The sequence below is a fragment of the Pyxicephalus adspersus genome, chromosome 1, assembly GCF_032062135.1.
Source record: "Pyxicephalus adspersus chromosome 1, UCB_Pads_2.0, whole genome shotgun sequence".
Taxonomy (NCBI): Eukaryota; Metazoa; Chordata; class Amphibia; order Anura; family Pyxicephalidae; genus Pyxicephalus; species Pyxicephalus adspersus.
Window position 1 is genome coordinate 24,341,403 of NC_092858.1, and position 22,829 is coordinate 24,364,231.

Below are 22,829 nucleotides of genomic sequence, written 5' to 3' on the forward strand. Positions count from 1 at the left end.
AAAGAATGAAGCCAGTGACAGCTCAATTGTCTTAATTCCCAACCCTCCATCTTTGTTTCATTTAAGTGACTCACTGGGCAGTTAAAGCAAAACTAAACTTAAATAAAAAATTGTGAAAGGCAGTTTTTTATTGTAACAATACATCTTATATGCATTCTGCAATAAAACAAACTTACCTGCCAGTTTGCAATTTTGTGTTTAATGTACCCTAACACTTTTTTATCTGTTTCTGGGTGCTGGGAATAAGTCAACTGCCCGCTGGGAATAAGTCAACTGCCCCACATTACATCATTCTGCCCTGGCCAATCAAGATGGCTGAAGACCTGAACCCAGAAGAGGACTGAGTAAAGATGTCAACACCAGCAATGGAGTGAGGAGAGGTGAGTTTAGTACTGCTTTAAGAGAGATATCAATGAAGCTTGCTTGGTCTTGTAAGCTGCTGTACCGTTAAATAGGATGATATTTACTCCAGGTGAACCACATCAAATTTAGGTTCTATGGTACTGGAGTTTTCCGCCTAACAGGCTGCTTGATGGGGAGATAAAGTAAATCAGGGTAGCAGTACAGAGTAGTGAACTTGCTTCACCATCAAATAAGCTGGGGTTGGATCAGTATCCAGTTGAGAAAAGTTAGGACAATGGCACGCCTATATTTTTTGCCTATATTCCAAATCTTTAGGAAACAATGAACTTTATATATAAAAATCAGTTATGTAGTTAGCTATAAAAAGTTTATACTTTTCAGCTATTTTCAACTGAGAAAAAGCCACCCTGTTTGGTTTGCAGTGATATTAGAACAGGCAGTCACTACAATGTAGAAAAATATTTAAAATATCGTTCTTCACAATACTATTTATAAGACACAAATCAAAGTTCAAAGTGTCTGCTTTGAATCTTATCGACAGATGCTTTATATTAGCAAACTAGTGTTCTAAGTTTAGTGGCCCTTCAAACTCTGTGAACTTGTTATTTCAGCACACTGTATAACATTTATGGCTCACAAACTTAATAGCTGTGACATGTCCATGAAATACAAATATTACTAATAACATTAATATAAACATGCATATTTTATGTTCACCATCAGTAATGGCCTGATAAACCTAAGCTTCTCCAAATATACTAGCAGATCCAGGAGTGATGTGGCTTTGGTACAATGCTGTTTTTGGCTTGCACACTGAATTCATAATGAGCTTGTGGGTCACCTAGTTTGCCCCAGGGCCCCTAATAGCCTGTTTCACATACAAATAAACTTTTATTATGGAGCTGGACGTTATTTTTCTTTGGGAACATTTGGATAAAGTTACAAGAGAATGTGGGAAAGCTAGGAGCCCATGTATCTGCTCACCTTGTCAAGTAACAGAGAGGTACAGTCCAACAGAATGTGTACATTTATGTGCTGTGAAATTGATAGGCAATCCCAATTCACAGAGACATAGTGTGGGGCTATGATTGACAGAGGGGCTTCCATGTCTTCATAAGCAGATATAGAGGTTTTATCCAGACCTCACAAGCCCACTAGCAATTACTGATGCATCCTTTAGTATATATGAAGAAAACTATTTAAGTAAAGTCTGTTACCTGGATCTGTAAAGTTTGTTACCCTTTTTATTCTGTATTGCAATACAAAGAAATAAACACATAAAACAATAAAAAATGTATTCAACAACCAAAATCTGGACTTTTTGTTTTAAATTAAGCACAACAGACTATTGTTTAGGAAGCTCAAAATGTAATGTTGCATCGATTTGGTGTTGAGAATATGATTTCTATAAAAACAAAATGTATGTGGTGCAAATATGGCTGTCTATGGTGAATAGGTTCACAAATGTGGCTGTAAGGACCTATGTGGAATAGCTATTGTTCAATTCTAAGGGGTTTAGCATTCCCATACAGGTCTATGGGAATTAAAAACCCACTTTAAACTGATCAAATATTGATGAGAAGAAGGTCAAATGAAGGCCAAAAGCACCTGTCAATGAATTCCCAATGATCTCAGAAACCCTAAATGTATGCAGCTGATGGCATGGATACTAGATCGCAAGCTCTTCTGGACAGGGTCCTCTCCTCCTCCTGTTTCACTGTTTGTATCTGTCTGTCATTTGCAACCCGTATTTAATGTACAGTGCTATGTAAATACTTTTTAATATTATTAATAATATTGATAATACTAGCCCAAAGCCTGTTGGCAAATGCCCTAACAATGTCGTGCGCTGAATGAGGAACCAAACCATTAATTTGAGAAACTTTTCTCAGCACTACATCTACTGTCTGCTCAATTTATGAAATGACAGGACCCTTTCATGCAATACAACCTAAAACGAATGCAACAGCTGAATTCACCAAGCTATATAACAATCTTTAAGGACCTTAATGACCATTACTTGTAGGTATGAAAACCAACAAGAGCTGAAAAATAAATAAGTCCCATGGATCATGAGTCTAAGGTGCCCTAATACCAGGCTCCTTTACTAAATTTTTCATGGGAGAATAAAATAGCCGAGTAGAATATATATATATATATATATATATATATATATATATAGAATATAGAAACCTTTGATCTCATGATCCAATTATATACCTCCAAGAGGAATCTTTTTTCAAAGCTCAACAATAGAAACATGTAGGAAAAGTTATTTTGCCTATTAAAGTTCATAATTCAATACTGATAAATGTTTAAAAGTTATTATGAAGTTTGAACAAATTGTACATTAGTTTTAAACTATTTAAATATTAGCATGAATCAAGATTTTGTAAGCCGATGTTCCTTTCGTGCATCTTACACATATCTAAAATTTTTAAGACCACAAATTTGTAAAGTATGTGTGCCTAATCTTGGAATGTTCTTTTCTCCATTAACCACAGTGGCTGTAAATGAGTATTTTCTTAAATAGATGTGTCAATCAAGTAAGTATTACTCAGAATATTTTACATTTTCAAGTCACTCTGGTATTTGATTTCACCGATAGCCTTTTGAGATTCTGTGAGTGAACAGACACCTGACAGCCTAAATGTATTCACAATCAGAGGCAGCAAAGTCATCACAGTTAGAACTGCAAGGAGCACATTGTTACATTTTTGACTGAAGTGACTTAGCAAACTTCATCTTTTATCCCTATCTATAAAGTAGGCAAGGCAGCTAAACAAAGAAATGACAGCAAAATATGTGAGGTCACACTTAGGACATAAATGAGGACACTGTAATTAAAAGAGTCCTGCCAACACAGTCCTTCTTTTTTTTCTCCCCTGCATTATAGAAATTGGATATCAGTTCTGATTGGCTGTTTTAGGCAATAGAGTTCTTTGTAAAGTATTCATTAGAAAGTTTATGTCAACCTTTGTCAGTCTTTAAATATATATATCTATTACAAAATGCATATTTAACAGTTTAGGAACTGGGTTGTAAAAGCACAGAAGTGATGCAGTAAAGCAGTACACAAATATTGGATGTTGAAGCAGAAACTTGGTGCAACCAAGTAGAAATAATTTCCAAACTGATTTGATTACAAAAGAATTTGTTTTGTATTACTGCATGCATTACAGAATAAGCTTGCCAGTTAAAAAATCACCAGGAAAACACTAAAAAAATGGGCTCCTTCATATCAATGCTATAGCAATAAAAGGCAGCAGATGAATGGGAACACTCATGCACACTCAGTGCTGCCATATTCACAGTGATCACAGATATTTGGCAATAATCATATAGCAATGAATATATTATATATATATATATATATTACACACACATATACATACACCTAGCAGCAGAGAGCTCAGCTGTAAAGGGAAACAATGCTATAGCTGCAAAGCTGCAACATAGCCAAACAACTAGCACTTTCAGGGGGAAGTCAGTAATGGACGATTTTCCTTAAAATCTATTATTAATATTATTATTATTATTATTATTATTAATAATAAACTTTTTTTTAAAGCCAACATATCACACGGCACTGTACATTAAATAGGGGTTGCAAATGAGTCAGAGTTCATTAAATGCAGCACATATTTTGTACTTTAAAAGTAAAATAAACATTACAAATAAAAAAATATAAATACTTACAATTCGAACAAGCCAACATAGTGTAAAGGTGGAGGTGGAGTAATGCGTATTGTAATGGTAGGGTGGGGTCTGGTCATCCTCCCACGTCTCATAGCGCTCTGCATAAAACACTGCTCTCTTTGGATTCAAAGCACCAATAGGCTATGAAAAAATAAGAACAAATTATACTTTAGAGTTATATAAATGAATTGATACATCCAGACATTAAAATTTTAAATAAACTATCAATATTGTCATGAAAACACTGCAAATGTGCTAAAATCTGACTGCAGTTAGAAATGACTGACTTCTCATATCGGATGTGACATCTCATCACAGGTTTCCATACTTTGGAACCCCCTTCTAATGATTCCATATTTTTGTTTAAACATAAGAACATATTAATATGCAATCCTGCAATAGTAATCCACCCAGCAGAGCAGCAAGCTGTATATAGTAAATGCTCATCTGAAAGCTGGGGCAATTTGGCAGGCAGGCCGGGTCCCATGGGTCCCTTTAAATGCATAATTCCTATGTTTGACTGAAGTATACCTTTACAAAGCACATGGTTCTAACACGCTGCAATCACTTACAACACAAAGGCAGGACAAGAATCCCTCTCAAGCTCTAACTCATTAACAATTATAAAGCCTTCTTAGGAAACATACCAGAAATCCTAAGAGGAAAAAGCAAGAAAACAACTCTGGTATCTGATTACAGCAATTACTTTTCAGATGCTGTCAAAGAAGTGTTGACACCTAACATCCTAATGAAATTGTATTATACAACTTTCACTAGGAGCTTCAGGAAATGTGGCAATACTGTGCTGTGAAATCAAACAACCAAATCTAACAAGCTCAAAAGAAAACCCGGTATTAAAGCATTGACATACGTGTCACATTCCAGCAAACCAAGTGACACCCTGATCTGGTCTATAGGTAGCTTTACAGAACCCATACTAGGTTTTTGAACAAATCGGGGTTTATAAGTTGTCAAAATGCCATGTATGTCACTTTTATAAAAATTAATATATACTTTTTCAGCCTTTTTTTTTTCAGTTATTTGTAAAACGTAAGCCTTGTGTTTATTTTACAAGGAGAATTTGTCAAGCTGCCAACCATTTGATAATTGTATTCCAACCATTGCACAGCAATTTAATAAAATGCAGACACCAATAAAGAGGAATGAATGGGTGGTGTAGTAAGAAGACAGGAGTTAATATTATTACTTGCAATAGTCTCTCTTTTTCTTCTGTTTAGGGGCAGCTTCAGTTCAGTGTTTTTTTTATACCAAAATTTTGACCATATTTTCACGGACCGATTCATTTTTTAATATTATGAGATCAGATATATTGTTCTTTATAAATAAGATAAATTTGTTGGGATACAGGCTTCCAAAAGTGTCATACAACAAGTAAATAGTTCCCATTTTTAGTAGGCCCCTTCCTTATATATATAACAATACATATATAATACATTTATATTTCCCTGTATAGATAAAACTAACATAGTCACAGCAATTCCAACACTATCTTGCTAGAATTACACCATGGTGTGGTTATTATGTATACAACAGTCCACATTTTAAATATGCATATTACAAAAATAAAAATGTAAAGACAGAAAAACATTTTTTAAGAAACAAAACTAGTAAAAAGGACAGAAAAGATTTATACTGAACAAGTTATGGTATACAATGGATAAAACTTCTGCAATAGTCTGCGCAATCATACTTTACACCCATAGCTGCCCTGATGTCACATGATGCTGGTTAAATCCCTTCAACTGTATAAAAAGATGCAGTTCTGTTGTGGATATTGTGCGTTTATCATTCATTACTTATTATTGAACCTGAAACTAGTCCTTTTTGGACAGTACGGTTGGTATTGGAATTCATCACATCCTCAAATAATAAAGGAGGTGGATTAGAAAGGGGGGGCTGTAGTTGGGCTAGTTGCCCCAGGCTTGAAATTCTCACGTCAGCCCTGGGAGAGTCTGTGCGTGAACTGCCTTCAAACCAAATCAATACGTCTGCTGAAATCTATCACCGGAATAACACGTCTAATGGAAAGTGACTTTGGCTCACACTGGATAGTTTGTAAAGCGCATTTAATGATGAAAACAGTTCATGCAGAACGGCTGATGTGTTTGGCGACACTAAGCAGCAATAATAAAGGGAGTATTTGAAATGTACATTTTGTGAACCCACACAAGGTATACATTTATGAAGGGGACAATATTCCAGGCTACTGGACCAAGGTTTGCAGGGACTGGACTAAACAAATTCTACTTAGAAAATAAGTTCTACCGCTAACATATAAGACCATGGTAAAACTATATAAACTAAAGCGTATAGTGACAGTAAGATAGATCATACAGTGTTACTCACAGTATGACCATCAGTATAAATTAAAAGTTATTTGATGGAATCAAAATTCTAGTAAGACAATTTAATGGCAAATATTATAATGAACTGAAACTACAGTTGACATTCAAAAATCCGGCAACCTCCTGAAAGTTAAACTTACCTCCACATACAGGCCAGCCTTCCTCTCGCCGCACCCACGGACATCTGGCACAGTTCCGGATAGCAGGCAGCAGGGACGTCTCAGCGGGTATTTGGTATAGCAAGCAAGACCTACCAGCTGTTTCTGCAGAACAGTGCCATCAAAACATAAGTGGCCAAACAGTATACTACAGTCCCTGTATTGAAAATGCAATCCGAAATTCATGCCGGAAAGCTGAAGGATACGGGTTATTGGTGGTTGGGTTTTCGATTGTCAACTGTACTCAACAACTGCAGCTCTTGAAGCTATTAAAAACTTTTGGATGAAAATGAATTGGAAGCAGGGGCTGCCTGCTTTTAGCAGTTTGTGATCTTCATTGACTAAATAGGTGCAAAAAATAAATCATCATTAAGTGCTGCTGGCACTAAAGACATTTATTCTAGCATGGATTTGAAGATACTCTCCTTGTTCTCAGTTCAGAACAGATACAGAACAAACATGGACAAGCTCAATACTTGGCCAGGGTCTGTGATGACTGTTCTCAAACGACAGGTGACATGTGCAAAGTGTTCTGAAATTCTGGATATCAGCAGCATGACTATCTCTCCTGTGACCCCCTGCAGGCTACAGAAGAACAACAATCATCGTGGAATCACTATGGCTGGGCATTCTTACCTGGTGTCCCTGAGGTCCATGTTTCAATGCTGGCTGAGACACGGACATGTCTATATGTTAGATACACCTGACCCCTGTACATTATATATTTGTGACCCAGGGCAGAGTAGGCTTAAGTTGTAATTAACCATTTCTGTTTAAGCCCTCATTTGATTTGGCAATGCCCACAGTGGTGCATGTAGCATTAATACTGCCCTCAATGTGCTCCAGATCTTTAAAAAAAAAAAGTCATATTGTTTTACAAATAGTAGTACAGATAAAACCAAAAAAAGAGTACTCAGCCAAGGACATCATTTCTATATAAACTACAGACTTAGGTGAGGAATTGTCACCCATAAAAACATAATGTAGAAGCATCTATTCACTGAATTAAACCTGGAAAAAAAGTCCTAGGAACTGGAATTCATGACTGACTGGCTCAGTGCTGTTCTGGCTGTACATAATGATGAAATAAAAGAATGTCTCATAGAGCTGCATTAGTTTTGCCAAAAGTATTCACACATCAATACGCTCATTTGCATTATTACAGTAAAAAGCCTGCAGGCTTTATCACTTCCTGCAACACACTAATTTGGAGCATAATTGTTGTGCTTATCTCCTGCCATTCAAACAGCTCAAGTATTAACAAATAGGATATCTGGTGCTTGGTGTGAGGGTGGGTGTGATGCCTAACACTCCCGTCACTGCAAGTAACAGTGAACTTTAATGAACCCATGTGTAAAAGAGGATGCCAGTCAATCCAACGGGAAGAAAGGGAGACATATGTATAACAGTTTCAGAAAATGATAATGTTTCTTAGCAAAGATAGCTCCATAATATATGTTCTCAATGGAAAGAGCTTCTTGTTTAGGGGTAGACAGGGACCTAATAGTACAGCAAACTTTCTGACCGGTTCCAGTATTCACTCTGCTGCAAAATATCTACACTACTGGGAATCCAGCCGCACATTCTATACTGTATACAAGCAGAAAAAACATTGTACACTTTAGGCTAAGAAATTATTAGGAGCCTCCTAACAGCCCTGTCATCCACTGTTTACAAAAACAATATTATACAAATGTCCATCATAGGATGAAAATTAATACATGTAATGTAAAGTAATTATCTTGCATTTTAACTAACAATACATTTTATTTTTTATTGTCAGAAAATTTCCATAGGTGCACCAGTGGGTTCTTTGCTAAAGTTCAATACAATGGACAATCTATCAGCCTCCAATGCTGCTTATTATTGTGATTGGCCAGTAGGAATACATAGGGGCAAATGCCAAGTTCTGACACTACCTGTAAATGTTTGGCTGTAACTGGAAGGTTTAGAATGTAGCTTCAGGTATGTGACGGAACTTCTTGGTTCCTGCATTTTATTACTGCAGCAGCCTGCTCCCTTTTTCATCTGTGATGCCCTTTTGATTAATTTTTTTAGTGATACATATTCTATGTTAGTACTAAGTATCTTTTTAGATTTAAGTTTCTGCAATGTGCAGCAGCTGCAGAACCACACAGCTTAGCACTTTAGTTGATGGCTATTAAAGTACATTAAATAAAATGTCTGGTCACTGCAATTGACTTTTTGCAGCATTTGAAGTTAGCTAACTCATCAGCTTCGATATTTGCTTATCTTTTCCAATGCAGCTGTCAATCATGGCAGTCCAGGGTTGTATAGTTTCATGTACTGTAGAAAGCTATATAAGAAATTCTGTAAGCATTCTACAAAAGAAACCTTTGGGAATTGGCTCAAAATCTGTGTAAACTGCCCCTTTGAGGCAAATTGAGTTCCAAAGGCTTTTTTTCTTATATCTATTTGCTGGTGATGGTTAGCCTCGTAGATTTTGACCTTAATGTTGATCTGTGAGAATATGAGGATTTCTCTACTCTCCAAGAAATCATTGTAATAAAAATAAGAAAGTTACCTAAATCCATGGTCATCCAAGTCCCAAGTCTATCTACCTCACTGCAGAGTGGAAGGGTCACTCCTTTGAAGCTCAGGTTTCTATCTGGGTGACTGGACATTTCCCATTGGTTGTCCAGCAGTAGCAGTCCTTTCAAGATCTAGAGGACTGCATGGGCAGGATGGTATCACCATGAGGGTTCCAATTTGTAAGTTGCCACACTGGTATCCACTTCTGGATAGGGCACCAAAGTGAGACACATGATAGAGGGTGTAGGTAGGCACAAATTGTGTAAAAGGGATTTTACTTTATTAATGTGAATTGGTTGGAGGATAGGGGCAAAATGGGGGTTAAACATTTTTACAGAGATGGCTTATATGTATGAAGATGGTTGGTCTGATCATCTTGTCTACTGTTCTTTATGGAAATCTCTGACAGACTATGATTAACTCTGCTTACTTTGCATTATGAAAAAGTGACTTATTTTAAAGCTATGTAGAATTTAATCTTCACATGCCTTAGTATTGCTAGAACTTAGAACACTCTGTCCTTGATTAGAAATATTGAAAGGTGGGAAACTCCAATTATCACATTAATAAACTTTTACAGCTACTGACCACATTCAACTGAGTAAATATGAATAATATAATTTTTTTTGTAAAGAAAAGGAAAATTCCTCAATTATTTAAAATTATTAGGTTACAAAAATCTAAAAGCACAGTTGTGTTAATTGAAAACATAGATAAATCAGCATAAACCCCCGCTCTGGCAAAAGTCATATAACATTAGCAAGAGTAAGCAATACCAAACCATAGAATGTTTATACCTTTATAAAACAATGCTCTTCAAAACAAGATAAAACTTTTTATTACTTAATATGAACTTACAATTTTTTTTATTTAAAAATCCAATTCACTGATGCAAATTTAGTGCTGGCGATTACCTTTGAAAGATCCCTGAAGTTTCCTGGTAAAGTTAAATCCAGCTCTTCCGATTCATAGTTTGTTAACACCCACGGGAATACAGGATACTGGTTCAAGTCATTGTATGTTCGCCCTAAGGAAAAGAGAGACACAGGTGTCATTAAAGAAGAGATGCACAGCAGTTTAGTGATGATTCATTGTATCCCACGTAAACAAAAATACCGCAAATACAAGTAAACTTGTACTTTACTTGTGAAGTGTAACATAAAGTCTGGGATTCAGAAAAACACACACAGTGGATTGCACCCAACTTAATGGTCCAGCAGATAAAAACTTTTAAACTTCAGAAAAAAGTTATTTTTATGTTATGCAGACTGAAACAATAAAATTGTACTGTTTCCTGATGTGAGTAAAATTGATGCTAACCACAAGAATGGATTAGAAATAGATACCAGTCCTGGTACAGAAAGTATGTTAGCTCATATCTGTGCATGAAAGCTATATTTTCAGATTTACCAGTTAGACTTCCCCACATCATGATTCTTAAAGTTTATGTTAATCTGAAATCCAGTGCTGTGAACTCTGTAGTGTTACCCCAAACAGTTGTATCATACCTGCCCAGATTTTAAAGAGATGGGAAGGGAAGAGGGGACGGTGATCTGTAGTCCTAAGACAGTTTCTGGCCTAAAGAGACATTGCTGTTCCTGCTGGATACTGTATGCCAAGCAAGTGTGGTCACCCAAGTATAGGAAGTGTTAACGGAGTCACTAAACTGATCACCAGTTTAATTTTTGTTCTTGGGTTTTTTGATAACACCTTAGGTTTGCTCTATTTTTTCTGATTTGCTGGGGCTTCTATATAAACATGGTACTGCAAATCAAGTCAATATTAGAACACTGAAAGGGTGGCTAACCGAAAAAATAAAGTGAATTAGGTAATTTTAAAACAATAAGCAGGTTAGGTTAACCTAAATTATAACAAGTGGAATAAGAACAATACAGCAAATGTACAATCCAGTTGCTTCTGAATGAAAAAAAAACCTAATTGGATGCTTTGGGCTCCCCATTTATTTAATATTTTTTTGCTCCAGTGTTCATGGAACTGCTCTGTCTGGGTGGCTTTCATAAGATCACCGAAACCCACCAATCCACAAAGATATATTAATCTTTTCTGAAAATGCAAATATGACCCAGGTCAAAGCTTTTGGTAAGCTTACCAAACATTACACAGAATATCTGTATGTCAAGGGAAGGAATATCTTCCAAAGGTCCAATCAAACCCCGTCTTATTTAACAATCCGATTCAAAGGGCTTCAGTTTCTTTAATTGCCAACAAATCAAAAAGCCTCCTAATGTATTTGACTTCAGTAAATTAAAATCTGATTGGTTGATTGGCTGGTAGAACATTTCTGTCATTTGTGCTGTTTAATTAGACAATTCTCCATACTGGTAAACTACAGACATTATGCTACCTGCAAGTACCTAAGATAATTCTATTTTTTTATATATATATATATATATATATATATATATATATATATATATATATATAATAACCATGGTATAGTCACATGTTTGTCCCTAAATTATATACATTTCCAGCATGTATTTTTAAATGGTGTACAACAAGTGGGTGCTTTGTATGTTTATCAAGCTGGACACACATATCTTTTTTTAACACAGGTTCATTTTTATCAGAGAACCAAAAGCGTAAAGTGCTAAATAGCATGCTACAACAAGTGGCAGTGAAAAGCCCCCCTACTGTTCCAAGAAAAGTGCTATTGCTTTCAGTGAGTCACATAACACCAACCATTAATGATCTGCTTTTGGTGTTTTCCTGGCTGCTAAATGAATGAAAATGTATCCCAGCAGAAACTGACAAATCTAACCTAGGTTATCAATTCCCAGGCTGGGAGGAGATTTACTATGCTGTCATGAGACCGTTTCCTTCTAGATTTTAATGATTGTTGGTTTACCAGTTCTAGGATGGTGAACAGAGCTTTCCTTGTTCCATGCAGATTTAACAAAGGCAACAAAAATGCTATCACCTGCCAGGACATAAAGCACTGAGCAAGATATCCACACAATGCAAAAGCTGTATGCTGGCCTGATACCTATGACTGCAAGCTAAATGCAAGGGTATCTATTTTACAATTTATTATCCAATTACCCCAAAACTTATAGAAAATAAAGGAAGATTTTATTTCTACTTGGATGCTGGTTTTAAACCCGGGACCAGTTCACAAAGCCTTCTTTTCCTATCTGAAGGCTGAAAAGTGACTGTAAGTGAATGGAAAACTAACCAAAGCAAAAAAAAATCCCTCCCGTTATCACAAAAACAGGTGTCCTCATTGAATCCAGGAAGCCCCACACTAATCCAGTTCTAGTGACAATTGTACTTTGGATTGATCCTTAAGGTTGACCTCAAGGCTCTCCAATCAGTGAAAACAGTACAAGGGACCAGTCGGGACTGACCAGCTTGGATTAGTGGTTCACCACACCCAGACAGTGCACATTCTTATGACTTAAAAAATTATATCTTTCCTATAATGCAAAAAATAAAAATATCGGTATGCCCTGGACGTGATATTTAATCTGAATTTGGTGACAATGGTCAAAACTTGAAGAGCACTGATGGATCATCTATTAGGGCGCATAGGCAGCAAACAAAATCTGTAGACTGGAGTTTCACATTATGGAAATAAATATACCGGTGTAGAATGGAGAGATGAGAAAAGGTAAGAGAGGGGAGGGGGGAGAGAGTGATGGGGACAGGGGAGAGGGGGGACAGGGAAGGGAGGAGAAAGGGGAGAAGAATGAGAAGGGAAGAAGAGGAATGTTGGGAAAGGAGAAAGGAGAGAAAGGGAAAAAAAAGAAAGGAGAGGAGAGAAAGAGAAAGGAGAAGAAAGAGAAGGAGAGGGAAAAAAGTGGGGAGGGGAAAAAAGGGGGAAGAGAAGAATAGAAGAAGAGAAGAGGGGAGAAAGGGGAGAGTGGGGAGGAGAGAGAATAAGAGGAGTGGAGAGAGGGGAGGAAGGGAGAAGGAAGAAAGGAGAAAAGGAGAGAGTCCCAAAGATATGGGATTTGTAGCTCTAATAAAATCAGCAACGGGTGCATTTTTTCAACCTAAACTAGTTCATCATAGAGTAACTTTACCATCAATATTTACACCCCATTGCTTATTTCATTCAGCCACTTCATGTCTTCATGTACGTTCTCCAGTGCATAGTTATGAGTTCCCAGATTGTGAAACATGGCTGTGCAATTTTGTTGAAATGGTTACTTATAGTCTTCATCAAAAGGTTGAGAATGCAAAAGCAGTCAAGAACCAAGATGGAAGGATCGCCAGGTATTATTTAACAAAAAATGCAGATTCAAAATATTGAACATGACTTTTGAACCATGTTAAAGCTTACATTTTAGTAACTAGGTTTGCATATACTTTAGATTGTTTATTACAATGTTACATTGTAATTACAATGTTTTAATTATTTACAATGATTTAAAGATCTATATTGAAAAATTGCAATGTGTGTTGGACGTAAAAGCTACTGGTTAGGAAATATTACAGAAGGATGCAATTCTGACCACACACCTAATGTGAAACCCTAATAGATCAGTTGCCTTCTGTTAAGATGAAGTCTCTGCAGCAAGGTCCCGTGACACAAGGACTTTAGCCGTCCGGAGTTTTCCCAGACCATCTGCAAATGCTGACAGTCTTCCAGAAACTCATTTTACACAGATTAATAAGGAAGGCTGAATATTAAATAGCAATCGCAATGGTGAGGGGACAAGCACAATTAAGTGAAGGACAAACAGGTTTGATTGAGACAAAAGATGCCTTCGCAGATAAAAACAAAATAAAAATGTATTTTTTGTTAATTAAAATGTCTCATTTAATGGTTTAGTTTTAAAAGGTGAAGAAGCTCAGGGACAGCTGACAGAAAAATTAGAACTGCAATTCCTCGGTGATAATGTTAATGACAGCAAAATATTGTTTAATTAGATGATTTCAGCATCTGGATTAACACTCTACAAGCGATGTTCCTATGCTTGTCTGCATTTTCACACTTTACAGACATTTTGTCATCTCTAGGTCATTAGGAAAGAATTTTTAATGATTTTTTTAGAACCAAGCAGTTCGAGTTACATCTAATTACATGACAATAATAAGCTCAACGCAGGCTGCAGCTAAATATATACATAATTAGTTAGCAAAAGCTTGCACATCATAAGTTGGGGGATGTGGGGAATTGGAGTGAGAAAGGCAGGGAGTTTCTACTTGGTTCACAAAATAATAAAGGATTTCAAGGTCACTGTCATATACTGCAACAGTAGCTGGGACAAATTAGTAACCAATACTTTCAAATTAATATAGCTTAATTTGGAACTATCCATGTATATCCATGTAAGGTAATCCATGTATATATGTATTGCATTTGTAGTACTCTATAAATGTAGCTAGTATAAGTACCCAATTTGTTGCCAGACTTTAGTAAACCTGTAAAACATTTTTCAGACTAGAAGAGGGATGGGAAGCACTGGAAGCTTGTCAGGCTGTGGGTGCCTATGTACTGACAAGAACATGCCAACAGGAGGATGGAGAAGTGTGAGAAGAGGGGCAAACTTTTCTTGCTGCTTCAAAGTCCAATCCCACTCTGGAGGAAAGGATGTGACCTAGTTTTACTGCTTAACTACAGGTGAGAGAATTCAGGTCACCAAATCATAAGATCATAATAATTGAAATGTAAAGGGTGGGGGGGATAAAAAAATTGTATTCTGTAAACATTTACTGGCATTTTTATTGCAGAGTGCCCTCATCTTAAGAAGTTTTTAGGAAAAATGTCCTACAACTGTTAGGATGATATGGAACTCTATTGCGGGATTACTTTAAACTAAAGTGAGTAGTGTAACATTGAGGGCTGCAGACCAACAACTCTCAGACCTACGATAATGGAAGGGGGGCAGGTAGGTAGCAATCTCAACCTAGATAAAATAATTATGTTTTTTTCACAATGTAATAATATGTAAATGTAAATAATGTAATATTAAACCAGGAAATGCAAACTTCTAGCAGTCACAAAATTTGTTATTAAAGTATATTTAAAGCCAACAAATAACCTCTAGACATAAGTTTTAACATGTTAATGTCATTTCAAAGTTTGTATCTTTTATTAAACGGTGATCCAGCCATAGCTCCTTGTTACAGGATGGCAATACACTCTGCCTGTCTGTTATAAATTGGTAAAGTTCTGTTCCAAAGGTAGTTTACTCAATTGAAAACAGGTGTTTTGAGAATTTGTCTGGTTTACCTGTGGGTTTAGGTGGGCTTTAAATTTGCTTTTCCTTATGATATGTTCTGCTTTGGTGAAGTCTACTCCAAGCAAAATAAATTTATTTGAGAGTGTACCAGGTCAGCCTTACCAGATCTAACTTACCTGCTTAGGATGAACTAAAGCCAAAGCAGTCACACAGCCTTATTATTGCCATTGTCATTTACAGGCTAGTAGCCAACAAAAATCAATGTAACAGATACTAAAGAATTTGCATTTCTAGATGTTAGCCCTTCAAGTATCAGGAAGACTCCTGGGTGCCAATTCCTACATCAAGCTGCACTCAAGAACTAACATTGCTGTAAAAATAAATGGGGTCTAGAATCCTCTAGAAGAACAAATAGCAAACCGAAAAAGTAATGTAAAAAGTCAAAAAAGGTAATATATTTTCATAATGCTGACAAACAGGTGGAAGATAACAGGAAGAAGATGTTAGTATTGGGTGATATGACCTTGAGGACTTGGGGCATCTTGCACCTTTGAGAAATGTCTGGATAAAATAAAGGAATCTGCAAAGTCACCTTGTTTCCAAAAAGCAGTACACATTTACGAGCTATGTGACAAAACATCATACAAAGCATCTTATGACTGATAGAAAGGCTGCACACTCAGTATATTTTTTTTGTGATGTGTGAGATTAGAAGTAAGCAGATACAACATGGTTACCTAATCATGCCACACTGCAGGTGACATCTGTACTAGGCAGGGATACTGTTGTTAGACTTGTGTCTGGTTGCTGTTGTTGAAAATGACGGAATAGTAAAATTACATTTTCCCCCATTATTATTTCCAGACAGGTTCTGGCGATGGTTTGTTGCCTCTAATAAAGCTTCAGACAAAGCTGTCAAGCTGGGGAATCGGCAAGAGAGTTAGGCACTGCCTCCATAACATTCACTGCATCAGGAGAGCCTTGGTGATAGGCTCCACGTTCCCTTATCAAATTTAATGTGAGTGCTTCAGAGTCTATCATAAGGCTGCAGCTGAGTCCCAGAGGGATAAACGCATTCGATCAAGTCACGGTGCTCAACATTTTGACAAACATAAACATATTAGAAAGGATTGAAGAGCCAGCAGCCCTACCTGCTATGGTATTAAGGAACATCAAGTATTCAAAGTTGGAAATCTCTCGTCGCTGCCAACGCTGAGTCATGTTGGAGGATTTAAAAAGCTGCCGGGGAGTGGCCAGGGATATTCGCCTAAAAAAAGATCACAAAATATTCTTCTGTTTAGCGATTTTGTGCACATATGGCATCCAAACACAGAAAGCTAAATATTCTGTACACAGTCTTTAACAATGGAAGACATTCATAAAACAAGTATAAAATATAAAATTGGTTGTGTAGGCAGACCATCAAAATGTGCACATCTTATATATTCATCCGTTCCTAAAACAGAATGTAAGCTCTTGTGGCAAGAGACATTTTGATTCTTATTTAGCTGGAACTGTGTGAAGAATAATAACCCTTTTAACTTTTGACTTTGCAGAATATGTTGATAAATAAGGAAAAGATATTATTAACATGCGATAGGAAAATTCAGAGTAACCAATCCACAAAACTGCAGATAGGCCTAGGATGACCATTCCTAAATGTAAACTTATTAAATTTCATTTTTTGTAAAATAACTAAACAATTGAATATTCGTTCCAACAGCAAGGTGATGGGATTTAAATTTGTCCTGATTGGACTAGGCAGAAAATCTGAAAGAAATATTCCCTATTCAGTCTAAGATCTACCAAAACTTTGTAGAGGAAGTTAAATATACCATTTAATGGGCATCTACTCAGGTATGTTCCTGTACTTAATCTTTCCTAGATCTAAATCAGATTGATCAGGTTACAAAGTGTATGGCCAACTTTAGAAGGCAATGAACTAGAGAACTTGAGGGTACAACTTGAGGTTATCTATATGTACAGATCATTAAAAATGGTTTTAATAATAACAGCAACCAACACTAATTAGACAACTTGCACTTTCAGATATAGTGATTTTATTTGTTTTTAGTAATTATAATATTGACTGTGGCAACCATTCTCAACCAGGGTTCCTCTAGAAATTGCCAGGGGTTCCTTGAGCTGTGGTCAACTATCCTCCTATCTGATGATAACTGCATAGTTCATGGTCTATTGCCACAAACCCCAATGATCATCTTAATTGTCTATAAGGGTTGAATATGGGCCACCACCATTCTTCATACTCTCAATGTGAGGGGCATTTTTCCAATATTTAGCAGTGGTGCTCAAGTGTAAATGGCTGAGAAAGACTGAACTGTAAGGTAAACTACATTTACTACACAGTGCATGCTTTTCTTAATATGCATATTTTTTTGCAGAATTACTTTGTAATATAACATTTACATACTGCTAATCAATTAGCACATCTTCCTCATTGGTAAAGACAGATAAAAGGTCAAATCGGTTGGCTGTTTTTTTAAACCGATATAATCATAACCAAATGTCACCTAAAGTAAATATAAACTTTTTATCCTATTTATCAAATTCTCTAATTTTTTTGCAACCATTTCATTCTTTTAAACACAAATCCTTTTAAGATAACAATTCCCCACCTAATTAGGGGGATTGTGCAAGATACAGGATGTTATATGCATGATTAATGCATGTCACCAGCTCAGATGAATGACATCAGTAATATCTGGGATAGGAAAGGAGGATGTGCGCTTGATGAGCATCATGGACTGTTTGATTGACAGCTCTTGCTTTGTTTCAACAGCTCCCATGATCTACAAGCCAGTTGTCAGAAATGTCTTTACATCCCAAATATATGAGATCGACAAGGGCTGCTCAAGAGCGGCATGCTTTCAGAATTAGTGCAGCCTTGGTGCTAACATTGCTTTAATGATCTCTGTGCTTTGCTTTTCTTCACCATTTGTTTTTCTATCCCTGTGAGAAAACAAAGCATGCCACAAAATCTCATCCAGGCAGATTATTAGAAACAGGACACATGGTGTTGTGAAAAAGAGTAAACATAATAGAAAAGAGGACAAAAACAGAATTCAGAACTCATTCAGCCCATTCTAGTAGCTGACACATTTCTATAACTCCATTCTACTTCAATAGTTGTATGCTGACATAAATTTACTTTCTAAGCTCTTTTTCAGCACCACCTCTATCTAATAATTAGCACAGAAAAATGTACCGAAAAGGATTTTAACTTATTTAAATGAGTGGTCACATGATGTTCTGGATTCTTTGCTTTTCTTTATACAGGAGCTGGGATCCTTCTCTCACTTTCTATGTGATTTGGACAAATCCTATTGGCTGAGCAGTGGTGGGGTCCTCTAGGGATTCATTCTGTTGTGATGCCCATGCCAGGACTGGCTGGCATGGATACACCTACAGCACTGAATTAGAAGTTCCCTGCAGCCAGTATGGGCAGATGTCACAGTTGGAAGATGCCAGAGTTTTTTTTAGTATAGAATAAGGAAAACTTCTATTGCCTCACAGAGGCTTTTTCTAGATAACCTTTGACCATTTAGAGCATGTTGATGGGCTGCTATGCATACAACAGAAACACTAATATGTGAATATTATTTGGAGGCCAAAGGATGCCCAGAAATTGAAGCTAAACTCTAAGCAAATATAAAAGACAAACAAATGAATACAGCTCTGTAATCATTAATACAACCTTAAGGATATGTTTTAAATGTAAGAATTATAAGTACCTACACTTATTTGGTTGACCAGCACAAAAAAAAAAATCAGTTGTGCTGTAATGCCAAGAGAAGAATGCTGACATAAGGAGAGAGAAGAGTGCAGAGAGAGATGCTCATCTCATCCGTGTGATACTTTCTTTATACTGTTTGATCACAAGGTGGGAGAGGGGAGGAGATCTGTGTATTTATGTGTTCAGCCTAAAGGTTTGTTTTAGACCATGGTTTTAGTAAAATTATATGTCACCTGGTAGTTTAAGATACATACAGTGTTTAATGGGCTCATTTTGTAATTAGCAATTTAGTATCAAAAGTTACAGAGATGAAAAATGACAAAAGTATTATTTATAAAGACTTACCTGGCTTGCGGTAAACCATAGCTGGTGCCTACACCTACACGAGGTAAACTGTATACCACTTTTTTCACGGTGGGTTGGTCAGGAAAATTAAACATGACTGAAGCTGTAAGAGTAAGTTTGAAATGGATTGTTAGTTCAATATAAAAAAAGTAATGTATATAAAAATTACAGATTTGTATAATATTTCATATTAGAAACACTTTCTACACTCAAAGATGGGTATCCCCCACCGCCCAAAAAAAAAAAAAAGATGTGCACCTTACAATTGTTTTAAATATTATGGCACTTAGGTCAATCCTAATTAGAAGTGGAACTAAAGAGATACCATGGTAAGAAATGGAATGCATCTGGGTACCCTAGGGATTGATACTGCCCAGATTGCAACACCTGCTAAATGCACTGAAAAGGCAGGAAGGCACAATATAGAAGTCATGCTGGGTGGATGGTAGGCACCTCACCCTTGTCTTTCTGGAACTACACACAAGCTGCTTTAGTACTAGAAATAATAACCTGCTCTCTAGCTTCTGACCAGTTATTGCAGGCAGTCAGAGAAGATGAAAAAATACTACTACACCCTGCAAACTGGCACTGTAAAAATAATGGCTTGGGTAGGAACCATGAAACTACAATTAAATTGTGATTTAAAGGACACTGCCATGAGAAATCTACTACAAGGGCCATTCCCAACCTCCTTCTGAAAACTGGAATAAATTAAAGTATTTCACTGTAATCCTTTTTTTTCTAATTAGAATACTTTGATGACAAACCTGGAAAAGGTGTAGGGATAAACAAGGTCAGAAAAACGAATCTGCATATTTATGTTACGTGAGTAATTTAGGATGGTGGACAAATGATCATTACATTGGTCACACAACTAGAATTGTTTTAGACCATTTAGACCTGTGTATCTCTCTCATGGCAGCACCATTACTTGAATGTAGTAGTCAGTATTATTGCTGCTAGACTGCAGTACAACACAGGAAAGGTAACATTGCATTTATAATCCAAGTGCTTCAAGGTATATGCCAACAATGCCAGCTAATAATTCCTGTGCAGCATTTTAGGAGCCCTGAAACTGTGTTACTGTGATAAACAAATAGAACCAAGCTTCTATTGTTACTGGATCTAGCTTATCCCACCTTTGTGATGAGAATCCACATTGACCAATCATGGAGAAGTTAGCCAAACACATTTTATGTAAAAAAGCAGAGCTCAATATTTTATTTTAGGTTTTCAGGGCCTCTGTGGCCAACCACAAGAGGATGTATGAAGTAATAGAGACACACGTAATTTAAAGTAAGTTTAAGGTTTGCCTATATCCATAGCCACCTACATCTTTAAATTCATTGATGTCCCTGATATTTGGTTCCAGCGTAAGCTTAGGTATTGTTTTGTCATGCATAGTTTGAGCTGTCAATGTCTATGACAGGCTTACTTTAAAGTATGTTTTCAGTCTGGATTAAAAGTTTCCAGAACTTACATAATGTCAAATTGTATGCACTTGCTCTTTGTTCTCATGCAGCAAGACCTGTATTGGTTGTTGAAAATCCCTGTGCACCAGCTGAGAGGAACTTCATCTGATCAAAGCTAGTGGATGGGGGAGGATATGATAATGAATCAAAATACACCATTAGTAATGGGGATTATGTTATGCCGTACTTGGTGTGTGTTTATGATGTCCAAAATCAAGAAAATAACTGACAGAGGCGTCACTTTTTGTAGCAAGCCTACTCCTTTATGAAGCAATATGTTTTCATTTAAAAAGCACATCCAAAAGAAGTAGGAAACAGACAAAATAGTAAACATAACAGTAACAGGGAACATGCCAGAAGGCAAGACCCCTTTGAAATCACAAATTGGCTCTGGTGGAAGAAGCTGTTTTTGTCTCCCACATACAAATACCAGGTTGAGAATTTTAAATTTCTGTGTTTTCTGGATAGACTTTAATCTGATTCCCCATCACTTCTATAAAGAGGGTGACTAGCCCAAAGACATTTGCCCCCCAGGCCTGGGAAAATATTGTATATGAGATGGTGGCTTTGAGTAGAGTTGCCTATTCAGACCCCAATGAGTAGAGGACCCAGTCAATGACAACCCATATATTATAAAGCTGATACCTGTTCAGACCCATATTACATTGCCTGGTTTCAAGAATAACCTTTTTCAGATTTGTGCTTTTATGTGACTAAATGTAGACAGAATGAATGATAAGGATGATTTATATAGTAAATTATGGTATTGTATTTATTGGTTTGTTGAGGAGAATTATTATTTTCATTGATTTTCACAGATCATTTCATAAAGAATTTCTTTGTTTAAAATGCGTCCTTTACAATTCCCCACCTATGGAATATATAACTAAAAATCTTTTAACAAACCGTTTCATCATACCCACTCATTGGGGCGTACAAAGGGCCCATTTACACCTGTGTATTGTGGGAATGTGTATTACTGAATATATAACGCATGTTTTTTGTATTAGTATGTTCTGGTGTGACATTCCCTGTCAATAGCACACTAACACATTATCCAATGCAGAGACATTGGACCTGATTTATTAAAACTATCCATGGCTGGAGAGAATACACTTTCAGCAGTGAAGCTAGATGATCCAGCAAACCTGGAATGGATCTGGTCCAAGATTGAAAACATTTGCTAACAAATAGCAAATGACTTTTAGGAAATCCATTCCAGGTCCAGGATCACCCAGCCTCACTGATGAAAGTGTCTCCTCTCCAGCCATGGGGAGCCTTAATAAATCAGCCCCATTGTACTACACTACAACACATGGAAATGTACTTCTGTGCGTTGCAGTTAGTTGTGTCAGAAACATTTTTTGCACAAAGACCTAACAGCAAAATATCTGTTTTACAAAGGTGTAACTTACTGCGGTTGGCCATAAACACTTCCAGTGCAGTGTTCTGTAGAAGATAGCGCCTGGAAAAGACAGCCCGGATCTCGCTGAACATCCATTTCCCATGAAGGCCTTCAGTGTAAGCAAGAACCTGAAAAAACAGAGGTTAAGACAAAAATTTAAAATCAACTCTTCTTCCCTTTATAATATTTTAATTCATTTTTTTTATTACAACCTTTTACTTTAAACCTTTTCTCTGTGAATTCATTATCGTCACTTAATATAGGAGATTAATTAGAAAATGTTAGTCCTTGAGGATCAGCTGCTTTGGTGTGTAACAGGAACCTATGGGAAATACAGCATGAAGACAATCTGGTATGATTGAATGGTCTCAGAGGACAACGCTTGTCAGGCATGTTTGCATAAAGTTTTTTTTAATCACACTGCTTATTGTTATACCACTTTCCTCTCCAATATGAAAGAACACATCAGTGTCCCAGTGCATGTAATAAAAAGATATCTAAATCCTATTTATGTTAACAAATCTCGAAAACAACAGACGTAATACCTATTAGTCTTACAAGA

General features: G+C 36.5%; 1 protein-coding gene across 1 annotated transcript in view; it reads right to left on the reverse strand.

Annotated features, from left to right (window-relative positions):
• Nucleotides 1–22,829, reverse strand: part of NBEA (neurobeachin) — a 371,654-nt gene that overhangs the window by 40,099 nt on the left and 308,726 nt on the right. The window contains exons 42-47 of the mRNA XM_072398659.1: nt 22,278–22,395; nt 19,391–19,493; nt 16,443–16,558; nt 10,054–10,166; nt 4,063–4,203; nt 1,581–1,612 (exon numbers count right to left, since the gene is read on the reverse strand). Of these exons, the coding sequence (XP_072254760.1) occupies nt 1,581–1,612; nt 4,063–4,203; nt 10,054–10,166; nt 16,443–16,558; nt 19,391–19,493; nt 22,278–22,395 (623 nt within the window). The remainder of the gene's footprint in view (nt 1–1,580; nt 1,613–4,062; nt 4,204–10,053; nt 10,167–16,442; nt 16,559–19,390; nt 19,494–22,277; nt 22,396–22,829) is intronic.